The sequence below is a fragment of the Eucyclogobius newberryi genome, unplaced genomic scaffold (assembly GCF_026437365.1).
Source record: "Eucyclogobius newberryi isolate DKJ021-1_F unplaced genomic scaffold, fEucNew1.0.hap1 SCAF_3, whole genome shotgun sequence".
Classification (NCBI taxonomy): domain Eukaryota; kingdom Metazoa; phylum Chordata; class Actinopteri; order Gobiiformes; family Gobiidae; genus Eucyclogobius; species Eucyclogobius newberryi.
This window is the reverse complement of record NW_027315945.1, coordinates 14,667,113-14,682,774: the sequence shown is the minus strand read 5'-3', so window position 1 is coordinate 14,682,774 and position 15,662 is coordinate 14,667,113. Positions and strand designations below refer to the sequence as shown.

General features: G+C 40.5%; 2 protein-coding genes across 2 annotated transcripts in view; one reads left to right on the top strand and one right to left on the bottom strand.

Moving 5' to 3' along the window:
• Positions 1-467: 467 nt before the first annotated feature.
• lin28aa (lin-28 homolog Aa) lies at positions 468-7,129 on the bottom strand. The gene is made up of 4 exons (XM_072460202.1): positions 6,931-7,129; positions 6,520-6,692; positions 2,744-2,928; positions 468-906 (listed from the first exon to the last, which is right to left on the bottom strand). The coding sequence occupies exons 1-4, from the start codon at positions 6,959-6,961 to the stop codon at positions 711-713; spliced, it is 585 nt and encodes a 194-aa protein (XP_072316303.1). The 5' UTR covers positions 6,962-7,129; the 3' UTR covers positions 468-710.
• Positions 7,130-9,131: 2,002 nt separating this feature from the next.
• Positions 9,132-15,662, top strand: part of LOC140373610 (glycoprotein endo-alpha-1,2-mannosidase-like protein) — a 12,654-nt gene continuing 6,123 nt past the window's right edge. The window contains exons 1-2 of the mRNA XM_072460199.1: positions 9,132-9,772; positions 13,240-13,349. Of these exons, the coding sequence (XP_072316300.1) occupies positions 9,259-9,772; positions 13,240-13,349 (624 nt within the window). The 5' untranslated portion in view covers positions 9,132-9,258. The remainder of the gene's footprint in view (positions 9,773-13,239; positions 13,350-15,662) is intronic.

Below are 15,662 nucleotides of genomic sequence, written 5' to 3'. Positions count from 1 at the left end.
TGTCCTTTAGATTCCAGCTCCAAACTGGCAGCCTTCAAATTCCCATATGTCTCAACTCTGTAGTGCAAAGGATTTGATTTAATATTAATCACATTATTTTGTGAGGTGTGGAGGTCCTTAGCAAATATTGGCAAAAGCACAAATTGAGAATAAACTGTTCACAGTGTGCTGTGTGAAAACAATGACATTATGAGAAAAGAACTGACCAAAAGTGACTGCTTCTGGTCTGACATTCATTTGGCCACATGATATCTGGATGGTCAGTTGCAAAATTGGCAGATGTCACTACATTGCCTGTAGATAGTCCCAAAACCCACCCACCCCTTTCCCATACAATTTGAAACTAACATTCATCACAGAGGTACCAACTGCCACATCCTTATGAGATTGTGAGGTGTAACAGTCAGGAAGCGAATTGTAAGGCGGTTAAATGGAAGCAACTGTTGATATAATAACCTTGGCTATAAGCAAAAATTAATCCAACATTAGAAAGAGTCCTGAGAACAAATCCTGAGTGCAATATTACAGCAGTATTCCTGAGTGTTACACCAAAATGAACAAAAAAAAAAAAGCTCTTCCTGAGCAATCTCAACCTGAGGTAGTTTCAAAGCTGCTTTAACAGGAATTGGAAAGCGTGTCCCATATCTTCATCAAAGCACTGTGATTGGCTTCTGTACTGCCCCTGGTTACAGAGTTGCTCTGTTCCTGATTTAATCTGTAGTTTCTGAAGGTGGTGCCGAGTGGCTGTGCTCCTCCTCACTTGAAGGTTTTCCCTGAGAATTTTGTGCTTTGATTGGGCATTGGGCAACCATGTGATCGATGCTTTGACAGAAATGGCACTTTTTGGGCTGAGGTGGCAGCTTGCATTCTTTGGCATGGTGGTCTAGGCCTCCACAGTTGTAGCACCTATAACAAATACAACATTTTTGGGTTAAAATTAGAATCCTTCACCCCTAGATGGCAGCATTTCACATGATGATGTGACACGTTAAGCCAGGGCATTCCAGTTCATCACACATTCAGTATAAATTCACTTGAAATCTACCTTTGAAAAAAAAATAAAAAAAATCATTGTTAACTTTTGAAATGGATATGTGGATAATAAAGGTACATAGGTAAAAGATGATACATCTTATTAACTTTTGTATCTAATAAACTTTTGTTTTAAAACTGAGAACTGGAACTCACTGGAATTTGCTGTTTACTGCAGAGCAGCAGAGAGAAGGACAGTGTAAACTGAAGACTGGGCTTGCCAGTACTGTCTAGTGTTGAAAAATAAAAGGCATACTCAAAAGATACAGAAATCTGATAACAGGCAAATATATCAATTTTTTGAAAATACTTTATAGAAAATATACTTTACAGAAAACTTCATTAAAGGCTAGGGTAATTTGTTCAGATATCAGAATTTGTGTGTGTGTTTTTTTTTAAGTAAGACCTCTATTTCATTGGCATTTAACTCCAGAACAAAGCACTATAGAATGTCAGCAGGAGCCACGAGGGTGGAGATTCACTGCTGCTGTTCAAACAGCGTCTATAGAAAAGCCACGCGCAGGGCGAAAGACAGATGTGTGTTGGGCGTGCAGTGGTCAGTCACTGTTTGCCAACAGTTTGGTGGCAGATGAGTTTTGGACAGGCGGCTGCAGAAGAGGTCACACTCTCTCTGTAGAAATGACTGTTGGGTGGTTCAAGGTCTACCTCATCACATGGCACGAGCAGTGTACAACTGCATCCATCAGGGCTGAAGAGGAGGAAAGGGGAAGTGCTCCTTTGTCTAAAAAAGCTGCAGTAATGACCTCTGAACCCTGACCCCCCCTCCCTCTCTTTAGTTCTTTAACCCTGCTTTCTAACCCAGCCCCCAGCCATCTTGCCTTTGCTCATACCCGGTTGCTATGACAACTGTAACCTTTCACCTCTTTGCCCAGGTTCTTGCATCTGTTATCAATTAAATGGACAAGAGCGTTTACCTCCTTTGGTCATATGTAAACCACTGAGGTAATCTATGAAGTGTGCACTTCAAATCAAACGCAAGCCCAAGCACTTGGGAGATGCAAGTAAATATCAGCCTCCTTTTAAAATAAAACATTTACAACTTTGAATGTGCACGTGAACTTATTTTTGCATTGGAGGATGGAAGGTGAGTTATTGAACTGCACTGGGCCTCTCAGGGCTCTTTGAGGCGGTAATGATTTCCGCTCTCACACTGACTACTCTCTGGATCTAATCAGTGCTGACAGATAGGCTGACGTTTTCTTCTAACCAGGCCCCATATTAAAAGTCTAACATGAGCAAAGACAACACCCTAAAAAATGTAATCTAAAATCAACACAATTTAGCTCTAAAAAACTAATTATAAAATAAAATATCAAAGCATTATTATTCATCTGGGATAATAAACCAGGTTACCAAGTTATGTGCAGAGTTTTGGGGCTACCAGTCATATCAGAGGATTTGGGCAAGGTGCAAATTCACCAGGGACTTGCCGATTTAAACAGTTATCGATCCAGGTCACACGTCAGGGCTGTTGCTATGACCCTTACTGCAGATAGATGTGGGGGCTGGGTCCAGAGGGAGGAAGGAAAATAAGGACACGCAATACATCCTTGTACATCCCAGCACAAAAGATAGCCATACTTATACATAGTAGAGTAGCTAACACTAATTTATGAACATCAGCAACAATTTGCAACACAGAAAAAAGAACAATGTCGGTTTGTACATAGCAAAGAGTGTCCCATCTCACCTGTCCCCCTTGGAGCGTCGCTTCTGAACCTTCTTGCCTTTTGGTCTTCTCTCACTGCCCACACAGTGGATACCACCAGGTCCAGTGACTCGCTGAGACTCAAGGCCCTTTGAAGACTTCTTGAAGGTGAACTCAACGTCCTCGCCTTCTTTCAAACTTCGGAAGCCATCCATGTGCAATTTGCTCTGAAAGGAGAATTGGAGACAAGATTATATTTTTTCTTGTATTATTATGATTTTGTCATTTGTGTAGAAACATTCAGATTTCACATTACTAATTACTGATAGAGATTTCAGGTTGTGACACACTAAGCTGGTCCTTTCACCTTTTGAATCTTATCAGGCCAGATTAGACTTATCAGGTCTGTGGTATTTGAAGACTTTTTCTGCCTCACCTGAGATGAAACCACTATGAAGCTTTTCATCCTCAGAAACAGACTATTTACTTAAGCCTGCCAAAAACAGGCTTTTTTTTTCGTGTTTGACCGGTAAACCTGATGAGGATAACCTTCAACCCTTCCCCCCTCCAGAAGAACAGCATTCCACACTGCAGCCCCCCACCCCCAGTGCTCTTCCCACCCACAAAGCTCCACTAACACAGTGACCAGCAGCACAAACCCTAAACGGCAGGATGCAGGGGTTAGCACTCGGGCTGGGGGGCAGGGTGAGAAGGCAGATTGGCTCCTCTGGAAGGTAGGGGGTCAGGGTGACATTCTTTAGATAGTTTTTAGCCAGAGACATGTAAGGGAAAAGTTATGGAAAACCACAGTTTGATGTAGTCATTTGTATAAATAATGGATTATTTTGTTTTGATAATTAAAACCAACTAATCTAACTAAGTTCTCTTGTTTTATAAGAAAGCATGTTGTTCTTTCATCCAGTACCAGCCAAGTTTCACCTTAAACGACCCTTTCAAATTCTCCCCCGTCTCTTGTTTTGTCGGGTTCACTTCCGAGCTCTAAGAAAGAGATAGAAAGAGGCGTGGTGTCGTCTCAAGGATAAAACTTTGAGGACTGGCAAACATAACATTGGGAAATCCCTTGCTCAAAATTCCCTCACAGAGGACAGCAGGATTAAATTGTCCCAACTTTTTTTTTGCTGTGTTGACACAAGCACAAGATCAATGATGCGTGTTTCATTCATGTTTTGAAATAGTTGTGATGTGATATTTTGTCTATTGCACTTTTGAATACGTTTCCTGTAATGCAATTGTCAATATGAATGGATTTAGGGCTTATACATTTCTCACGTGTAAAGTACGACCTGCAATATTCACGTTCACAAAAGAGTAAATTGCAAGTAAACTCAAACAAAGGAACTACGGTGTCAAAAGTCTAAACTAGGTTTTGAGTAGAAGACAGTGAATGGAGTTTAGAGCTGATACTAAAACTAAACTTCAACTGGACTTTTTTTATTTCTATCTCATTACCAACACTATCTTTTAAGAATTGCACAACTTTTCCAAGAATGTTTAGTTAGAAAACTACCAGAATACTACTGGTGGGCCTTGACATCTGAGTAGCAACAAGCCCAATGAGCTCCAATCCCATCAGGCCTGTGCATTGCTGACCGTTAACCCACTTCCTCTCTAATGCGCGACCCCTCAACCCCCCACATAACGGACCCACACCGGCCACCACATGTGCACACCACCATATGGAACACTCCCAGGTAGAAGACTTGGGCATGTAGGTGGGCCTTGGAGATGCCCCCCAATGAGCTATTAGTAGGCTGAGGAACTAATGCGTCTGTAGTGGAGAGGGCAGAGAGAGACATCAGAGCCATGGGGGACAATGAGGGGCTCGGTCACGGCCGAGGGGTGCTTCATTCGGATGCATGGTTCTTTTGTCCACCTGCAGAAAGGCCACTGGATCCTGGAGTTCATTTTTCTTGACACGCGGCCACTAATTTCAGGTTGGAGGCCTTTTACACGGTCATAACCTCAACGCATCCATCACATACACGTCCATCTTTACAGTCACATTAGTAAGCTTGAATAAAATTAGCACGGTCACAAAATAAGGTTTATATGCTTGTAACATTGTAGTATGTTAGACTTGTATTCTGCAAGCACACCGTTGGTTTTCAAATATTTTACCTCGGAGGACCCTTCTGAAGTACCAAACATGGGCCTATATCCAATGGGGACACTCATAAATAAGGCTGGAGGCCTTTAGTTGTTATCTTGTTGATTGTTTGATGGCATCTGAGATGTTTTATTAGTCGACTAATTATTTTACTAATATTATAGGGTTTTAGGGGAGGATTGTGAGTTTATTCTACCTATTTTACACGCAAATAGCTAGTTTACTAGTAATTTTCTATATGAATAGTGAGCTTGTGGTTAGGGCTGAACGGTTTTGTAAAAATGCCACTTTTCTGACAAGCATTGTAATTGCAATTAGCGTTAAAATAGGATTCAAAGTTTAAACATGTTCAGGTGTATTGATATTTGAGAGAAGAATACAGAAATCTGACATGCTTCACTTATACAAAAATCACGTAGTTTTCAGAACATGTTTGTAGAGGGCTAGTAGGTTTTTATACATAATTAGACTGGATATGTTGTTTGAAAATCACGTTATTTAAATAATTGCAATTGTTGCCATTTCTAATTACGTTTATTGATTGGGATATACAGTATCTTGCAGCTCACTCGTGGTCATATGAGTGCAGTACTGAATAGTTTTACAGTTTTTCCAGCTCCATGGTTTGCTCCTTGGCTTGTCTTTACTTAACCAAAAAATTCAACTACAGCCCTATACTCTATTGCTTGGGACCTAAACACTGAGAGAATTGACTTGTACTTACTTTAATAACTAAACCTGAAAAGCATCCATAGACAAAAATTCAAGCTGAAAACATTAAAATAACACGTGAAAGATGAAAAACTGTAGGACCAATCTTTCCATAGCTGAGGGCTTTCGATGGTGCTGTCACCGTTTGAGGACTTTAAACAAAATAAACCCTGGGATCTTGTTCCCCTTTTAGAGTTGAAAAAATAACACACAAAACACAGACGGGGAGCTCGGCAGACAGCAAAAGCCCTTAATCACTTTATGACAGGAACCTGGAGGTGAAAGAGTTTCTAGTGTGGATTCCAATTTCCCATTCACATGCTAAGTCTTATCAGCAATGGAAGCACACTATCGTGTGGGGACCCCCGTCCATCTCTTCACACCTTCTTTCAACTACACAACTCAAAGTGCACGTTTCAATTGGCCTCAAGGAACTAAAGCCACGCTGAGTCTAAAACTGCAAGACCTGTAGTCATTACAAGATTACAAGAAGGTTTTAGGGATAGTGAAACGCAGGAGCCGTTTGAAACCTTTGAAGTTGCTCTATTGTCTTCAATTCTTCCTTACATTTAAGGTCTCAATCATTAAACCTAGAGGGTTTTTTGATTAAAAACGATTTAATAATTACAAAGGTGTTCTAAACTGCACATTTATGACTTGAATGGGTTATATAAAGTATGTGGCAGGTTTTTTACGAGAGAGCAACTATTTATCTATTACCGAATAAAAGTATTTATTGAAACCATTGTAGAAAAAGATTCAGCTGTAGTCATCAGTGTCCAGATGACTACAACTGAATCTTTTTCTACAACTGAACACTCCTGGAAGTCTGTAATCCGCGCTGCTACTACAGAGACTCCCACTGGGCTGAAGCAAAACAAAACACATAGGGTTGATTGCATTGAGGGTCCCATAACCGTTTGATACAATGCCCCATCCCGTGGCGGTGGTGGTCAGTTTTGAGAGTACGTGGTCTTACCTGATGGACGAACACATCGACCGGTTCGTCCAGTGGCACTCCCTCTTGGCTGGTCATGGACAGGAAACCAAAGCCCATGCGTACGTTAAACCACTTGCACACCCCGACCCCGTGGAACGACTGCGAGTCCTCCTCGGTGCTTGGTCCCTCGTCCTCATCAGTCTTGCAAACTCCTAAAGTCAACCAAAAGCACATTAAAGCACAGTTACTTTACGCATGGTTTTATTGAATGGAGACGGCGAAATGGCTCACGTTGACTCATAGAATCGATAAGGAATCAACACGCCACGTTGTATCGACCCCCTTTGGGCAACAACAAACATAGAAACCAAGTCTTGGATAAACCGCAGCGTAAGAGTCCAATTACGCACAACTTTGATTAACGCGCGTGCAAAGTTAATTGTACTCAACCTGAGAAATCCTGGTTCGAAACGGAGCCCATGTCTTCACTCCTGCCTTGAGGCCAAATCAGCACCCAAGCAACTGTTTCCTATTTTTTTTTTTTTTTTTTTTTTTTTTTTTTTGCACCGTCAAGCTGCGTAATCCTCCCAGATCGCCACTCTCATGCAAAATGCGGCACAAAGTAGAAGCCGCAGAGCAAGATGGAAAGCGGGAGAGGGAGGTAAACAAAAGGGGGCAGGCAACCTTTCCCCCTAAACAATGAGGAGGAGGAGGGGTGGTGCTAGGAGCGGGGTGGGGGGTCACCTCGCAGGCCTACAATTTGGGGAAGAAACCTCCCCAAAAAAAACCACAAAGACAATGCGAAGAGTGCCAGCCCCTTTGAGAAAGCACAGATAAGCAGGAGAAGCCTTCAACATACCTTCAGCCATGATGGTAATGGTGATAGCCACTTTCACCGCGGTGATGTACAGCTCTCGGCCTGCTCTGTTGGTCAATACAAATGATCATCTCACCCAGATTCACGCTTTCTCTCTCTCTCTACCCCATGGCCCTGTCCACGTGATTCACTTTGAGATTCCCTAAGGTATATGTATGGCTACTGCATATGTAGTAGGATGCAAAGGCCCAGATGTGTCCTTCAAAAAAGAAAGAGATAAAAAAAAAAAAACTTGGCACATCTGTCAAAATTTAGTAAAGGTAATTGAATGTTGACGACATCAGGTCTAAAAATTTAGATTGTGCGTTCCAATATTTAAATTTAAAAAAATCAAATCAATGTGAGAAATTCCTTAAAACGTATAGTTCAGCTCAGTGTGTAGATTAATACTGACCAACAAGTTTACATTTTGGATAAACAAAAACGGTCCAAAATATGAATGCCGTCCGTGTTTTGCTTGTCATATGTTTTGCCTTGCATCATACTACTCCAGATGCTTATGAACTGGGTAAAGGCCTCGCATTCATCTCCACATGTCAACGTGCGCAACAGGGATAGGCCAAGTATGAGTGTCTTTTTTTGTGTTGAGATGAAACAAAAGGACGCAAAGCGCAAAGAAAAGCACACGAGGCAGATGAAAACAAGCCCAGCTGTTCTTGCGCATCTGCGATCGATAGTGATTGATTACAACTTGTTCACATGCGTGACTGGTGCTTGTGAGATGATGATGACGGATGAACGCAAGGAAATGCGCGCGAAAAGTCTAGGTTATTATGATAATTATTATGATTATGATGATGATTATATTATTATGATTATGATGATGATTATATTATTATGATTATGATGATGATTATATTATTATTATGATATTATTATTATTATTATTATTATTATTAATAACAATAATAATAATAACGCGTGTTCACGCGTTATTATTATTAAAAATCTAGAAATGGGCTATGTAAAATGTCTCCATTTTGCATTCGGGCTGCAGGTTTAGGCCTGGTTTGGCCTTTGAAAAACGACCCCTGCAGGAGCAGCACATTATCTTATAGGCTACACTCTGACATTGACACAGTTTGGCCCCAGAAATGACCCAAAGAGAGTATGTTATTCATTACTTTAAAGAGAATAAAATTGCTATTTAATTGCGGGGCTAAATTGCGCGTTTCCTTTGTTTTGCGCACAGTTGACTCACAAGCACCGCACACAAAAAGTGCCAGATAATTTTGTTGGGTTGATTATTTTTTGGATTGAATCAAGGAAAGTGTTTATTTTTATATTTATTAATATTTATTTACATGTGATTAACCCTTAATGTTGCCAGTGTAATTAAAATGCATTCAGAACAACGGGTTGCCATTTTACATGCATAACTGTGAAATTAGTGAATTTAAATAGCCTACATGTAGATAGGCCTCTTGCCAAACATATTTTTGTTATGACTCCATCAAATATGTGGTACCCGGTACTAGTACTATACAAAATCACCACTAGAGGCCAGTGTTGCTCTGAAGTCGCAGACAGTCCAGAGAGAAGAGTGTTTGGGTTATTTTATTGGCCAGAAATATAATTCAGGATGGTTTTTATTTTGTAAGTAAAATATAATTTAGACTACAGGCTGATAGTAACTAACACGACAATCTTTAGAATACTTCTTTGGTGCAGCTGTAGTAAATCGGCCTCATTAAAATATGTAGTGGTTACGAGCAGGGTGCGTCACAGCTTTTGGAGGGAGTAGCGCCAAGAAAGCGGTGTGTGCGCCCCGGTTCAGCAGAATGCAGGAGAAAGTTGACATGGCGAGGCGTCAGGTGGAGCCTGTTAACATGTAGCAGCTACTCCACTCGTTGGACCCGCGATATTTTTGAAAGCTCTTTCTGAGCCGTTTTGTTCCGGAGATGGCCCGTCTGCGCAGAAAAGCGTGCATCGCTGTGTTTCTTTTCACGATTTTCATATTCGGAAGTTTGATGGGACTCCGGACACTGAAACCCACAGACGGCATCTCGGATCTGGCACCGGGACTGGACTTTTTACCCCTGATAGGAGGCAAGCTGGACCGGCGTTCTGTTGCACGTCCCCCCACTCCACCGGCTGCACTTCCAGGACAACCCCGAGCCCCAAACACCAAAGAGGCGCTGTCAAACTCCGGTCCAGACGGCATCGTGTTCTATGATGTCCATATATTCTACAGCACTTGGTACGGTGCACCACAAATAGACGGCAAGTATATCCACTGGGACCACATCCTCGTGCCACACTGGGACCCAAAAATCGCGGCCAGTTACCCGAGAGGAAGACACATGCCCCCGGAGGACATAGGGTCTAGTTTCTACCCGGAGCTCGGCGCGTACAGTTCTCGAGACCCAGCCGTTCTGGAGTCCCACATGGAACAGATCGGAGCATCCGCAGCAGGTTTGTGTTTTAAGTGGACTTAAGGGTGGAACACACACATGGTGTTTTGTATTTGTTACTCAGTCACACTAAGGTAGCTTCTGTATTACAGATGTAACGCTCAGGAAGCAAACACTAATTTCAGCACCACGCGACAAAAGGACAGCTCCCGCATACAGCCGCTCATTATGCTCAGTTTAGAGTTATGCACTTTAGGGTAGAATAAGAACACACAGAAAGGCAGTCTGAGCGGTACTAGAATGCGTTGGGATTCCAGTCCAAGATCTACTTTACCAAGTATAGAAGGCTATACCAGTAATGGCAATAACATACAAGAACAGCATTTCTACTTAATTTTGAAAACTTAAGTTTTAAGAACTCAACATAGCTCCGATCGGCAATTGGCCCGCTGTTAACTTTTGTTTTCTTCCTAAGTATTTGTATGCAATCAGCCTACATTAGACTGATAGCATAACATCTTAAAGGCTCGTTAAAGTTTATGTTGTTATTCCCCATTAGAAAAAATAGTGGCTGAGTGGCTAACACTCCTGTGGGTTTCGGGTTCGACTCCTGGGCCAATTTTCTGTGTGGAGGTTGCATTTTTCCCCCATTCCTTGTGCTCCAATTAACCCCATCAACCCCAAAACATGCACAATAGGTCAAATTCTCCAGCAACAGACCAAGCCTAGCACACAGTTCTAGACCCCGGCCACAGTGCTGCAGCGACCAGTGCTCCTGAGGAGATGCCCCAGCGGCATTGAAACGCAGAGGACAAATTTAAATTATTTCAGGGACAATTAATGTACCTTAATATACCTTAAGGTTATGGTACATACCTTAACCGTATGTTCTTTTTAAGGCTCAGTTATCTTCTATAACAATTTATACAGAGTTTGAGGTTATTTTAGTTAAATGTGCTGTATAACATTTACTTTCACAGCTCACACTAAAAATGCTCACTTCCCCAGCCATTTCTGTGTGATTTCTGCTCTGCCCGAGTTGGGGAAACTCTTTTCTCGGCTCAATCCGTGTTTTGAGTTTATGTGAAAATCAATTGGTGATTGTTCAATTGCTGGATTTTTTGGCAAATATTTCTATGGTCCATCTGTTGCCATTGATCAATATATGGGCTAAATATTTGTATATGTGTGTATGCATGTCAACATACTTATTTCATTAAACAGTTTTCCAAGGTATTTTTTGATCAATAAAAATGCTTGTAATATAAGTTTAACTATGTAACAAGGCAAAGCAATAACATGGATGGATGTATAATGGAGCAGACCTTTAATAAAAGCTGGCACAGCAACACAATTTTATAAAAGTTAAACAACGCTACTTCGTTGAATTAGTCCTATTGTTAGCCTCCTCGACCATGTTTAAATATCATGTATTATTGACCTGTTTCTATAGTTGCAGAGTCAGCAGACGTCCGGTGTTGTGTAACAGTCTGCGCTGGTGTTCATGTTATCTGTAGCTTTTTGCATCCAGTGGCTCAGCGGTTTTATTTTACACCATGTGAAATAATGAATGTCCTTTGTGTCCTTCTGAAACAGCACACCGGCAGATGGAGGATAGTAGCATCTAAACCTTAGTAACTAATCAATGTGATGATTAGAACATCCATCAGAAATAAGGACTAAATAGATCCATTATTGTTTTTAATGTCAGACCACTAGTGGTTTATGTCAGTGATATTCTCTGTCGGTAATAGCATGTGGTTTGGAGCGAAGTTCAGACTTTGGAGGAAGCAAATGGACTATTTTTTCTGTGTTAAATGGCAATGATTAAAATCTGTACAGTTTATGTTCAGATTTTTTTTTTCAGAACATAAAACATACAAATTTGGTAATTTGTAGAGTGTCAAAATGCACCTCCCTAGACCATGACTGCTGCTTATTCTTCTACCAACTAATGTTTCATTGAGCTGAATACTTGTTTATTATACAGTTTGAAGACCTAGATCATAACTTTGATTTTTATCATGATCTTATTTTTTCAGAAGTAAGCCAATAGCTCCTTGTGGAAGTTTATATACAATACACTGTGATTGGTTAAAAGCATGACTGAGGCTGACCAAAAGGAGGAGTGGGTAAAGTCTGTGCAAAGTTTGAGCATAAAGCTGTATTAAATAGGGAAGATCTGACTCATGGCATGCCAATAGCACCCAAACAGCATATGGACGATCATGTCATCTAATTCTAATGAAACACATACAACTCACTATTACTACACTAGTATCTTGTGTTAAACGCAAGCATCGCATTACCATTGATACCGTTGCTATTGTAATCTAATCTGCAGTTTCGAGTGAGTGGAGAAGTTTAATGAATTAGCTCTTGGTCCGCTTTGGCAAATCCCCTCGGGTGCTAGGCAAGAACAAGCACTTTTCTGAAACAATTTATGAGTCACATACTCCAGTTGAAATATTGCAGCTCAAAGTTGACTTAATAAATATCGCAGAGAATGTGAGGTGCACATTCATCAATCATAAGCAGACTCTGTGTTAAGAGCTAAGCAGGTGGGCCCTGGAAGAGTGACAAACCTTGAGGCATCTGTTTGTAAAGTAAGTAATTAAGTTAATGGAGCGCTAAAGTGGGCCGATGGTACAGCAGTCGATGTGAGTGAGAGTAAGTGCAGTTCAGTGGGCACAAATAGGTCTGTTAAAGAATGTGGACAGGTTTATAGTTTGGACTGATGGGAGCTGAGGAGTATTTTAAGAATTGGTTAAGTTTAATACATCATTCAACGTGCCAAAGTTCCTAACATTTTAATAATCTAAAAAGTAGTAAGTGTTATTTTTGTGCAGTTATTGCCCCCTATACTGTACCTTCCCACTGAATTAATTTATGATAAGAAAATTGTTTTTTAGGAAGTTCAAGTGGTGTGTATCCAAATATCTTAGAACTAAAAGAAGATTGAACACTTGCTTGGAGACTGTGCTTTAAAAAAAATACTTCAAAACTTATTTTGAAGGTGTACGGCACAGCTTGCATAGTGGAAAGTCTGCTACCATGTCTCCATGGAGATGTTATTCCGCTTTTCCTGGAATGTTCCACAGTATGGCATATAACTTAACACAACACAGTATGGTCACTCTTGCATGTAATTCATTTAAGCGTTTTGATAGCTTAGAAATATCTCCCCTCTACACAGATTTATCTGTAACTTGACATGATGGAATCATTCTGGTCTCCATGGAGATAAATATATTTAAAACTATGCTGTGGTATACTGTATACCAACAAAGTTACCTATTGCACTTTTAATTCAAAATATAAAAGTCCCTGTGATTGTTCTTGCGGCCCCTCTGACTAATGGCTAGTAAACCACTTAAAGGGCAACATCTTTATGAATTTCACTCATATCCTAGAAGTACATCTGAAGTTTTTAGCTAGCCTCACAGTGGTTTGAAGTTTAGTTTTTCTACAGTTTCTACGACGCCATCTTGGTTAGATGAATAAAGACATTTTGTGCGTCTTTCCTAGGAGTGCTGGTGGTGTCCTGGTATCCCCCTGGTCTGGCTGACGACAACGGGGAGCCCACGGAGGACCTGGTACCAGCTGTTCTGGATGCAGCGTACAGACACAACCTCAAGGTAAAGACGCATCAGCACTTTTACTGCGTGTGAAATGGTGTGTGTCTGAGAGCGAGAGAAGGCAATGCATTAAGTCCACTGAGACAGAGGACCATGGTGTACAGAAAACAGCTTGGACTTTATAAGGTAATGTAAAATGTAGTCTATATCAGAGCAATAAGTACCACATCACATAGTATTTCCTGAGATATCCGGGCCGCATCTCCACAGAACTAGCCAATAAACACACCGGCTTGTCTCCATAGAGATAGATCATTTAATGTCATACTGTCGAACATCTTTGACATAAGCAGGTGGTGTACCATTTACCAGAAGTTTCATAGTGCTTTAGTAGAGTCGAGTATCAAAGTTAGTATGTCACTAGGGAATTTCCACAATTATTTCAGCAAGGAAAATTGCTAGCCTGGTAAATAAGACCAACAAAAATAGTGTAAACAAAAGAAGTTTCCAAGGGACAAACACGCAAAAGTGGCATTAGACTTCACAATGATATCAGAAAGAGAGTAAAAGCAGGTCAAGAAGCTGTTTATTGGAAAGTAAATGAGCAGTGGTTCCAAAAACATCATTGTTTTCTGATTAATAAAAATGGTTCAGAACAGTAATGATTATAAAATAATTAATAGACGCAATATACCATGCAATCCCTTCATTCAAATTCACACAATCTAGTTTGGACCTCTTTTCTAAGAACCACTGGGGACCCCTTGAGAATCTAAACTTGGGTCTTGACCTCCAGGTTGGGAATGACTGCTCCAGAGCACACAGCTGGGCACAGGCTGCGGGAGGGATCACATGACCAAATGCCAATTAGGCTGGAAAATGGCAACATAAAATGTCTGTCTACTTCTTGTTAATATATAGACATGTACAGTAAGTCAATGACAAGCTTAGATGTCCATGATGACATTAGAGCTGACTAAGCCTTTTCCTATATGTGTGTTTAACATGACAAGAACACAAAAACTGTCCTTAGAAAGCTGCTCAATGACATTGTGCTACAGAAGTAAATACTTAATGGCAGAACCTGATATCTTGTTTTAGACATTAGTTAACGAAACATGACTGAACAAAATACTGCTTTTAGTTTGAGTTTATTTTGGCTCCAGTAACCGACTTGTGATTAAATAAAAATTCTATTGAAAGAGTAGACTTTATTTCTCACTTGCAATGTGATACAACTTATGAATACAGCATATACCATGTTCTTTGTGGGTGTAAGATTAAAGACATATAGATATCATATTTGGCATTTTATTTAATAGCACATATTCTTTTATATCTGCTATACTGCTTAAGGTTGTTGTGCTAACAGCGCTTTTAAGGTCAAGTTGAATAAAGTATGAGAGTTGCATGTTGTACACATATGCTCATGTCATTACTTAAGAGCTGGCCAGGACAAAGTGAGCCTGTGACATAATGCAACGTGACATACAAGAACAACTTACTAGTTATGGCTTTTCTGTCAAAGCAGGTGCTATTAATAATGCACTGACTACATATACATGTAGAGGCTTCAGAAAAGCCAGTAAATATGAGTGTTTTTTTTTATAAAGAAAATAACTGATAAATACTAATATTGTTGAAACAGTAAATAAATAAAATAATATATATTGTTCAATAAGTAAAACGGAAGAACGGCAGTGGTTTGTAGTGAAGACATTTTTAACACTGTCTCTGAAATAGTCGCAAGGAATACATGTGTTGATTATGGCTTGCATGGCCCCTTTCCTATAAAGAAGTTGAATCCAATTCATTCATACAACAAGCCTTTGGGTGGGCTGTGGTGACCATGTAAGTTTAATGCCTCGGCTAAGGAATTCATTCTTGCATTCACTGATTCACTTGTTGAGAAGCGCACGCGCACGCGCACACGCACACACTAATAAGTTGTTGATACTAGTAGAAGGTGGAATAGCCTGTGATGTGCTCTGGAAAGGAATAATGTTTAGCTGCAACAACACTAAATACATGAATCTTACAAGGTTGAGTGTTGATATGGTATGCCACTGCTTATTTATGTCCACAATATTTTTTCCTTCTTTAATGTCACGCTTGCTCGGTCCCTGATGGCAATCTTGCGTGGCATTTCAATCTGCTATTAGTGCTCCTCCTGACAGTGTTATGGGAGAGACCCTCATCAGGGCAGCGTTGCATGGCTAATAATGCAAGCGCATCTTGCCCACAGCCAAACAGAAAAGAAACATGAAATATCAAAAAACAAATAGAACCCTCAACCACTGATCAAAATAGGTTACAAAACAGACATGGCCACTGCATGTGCAACCGTGCGGCATAATAACCACACTTCATCTA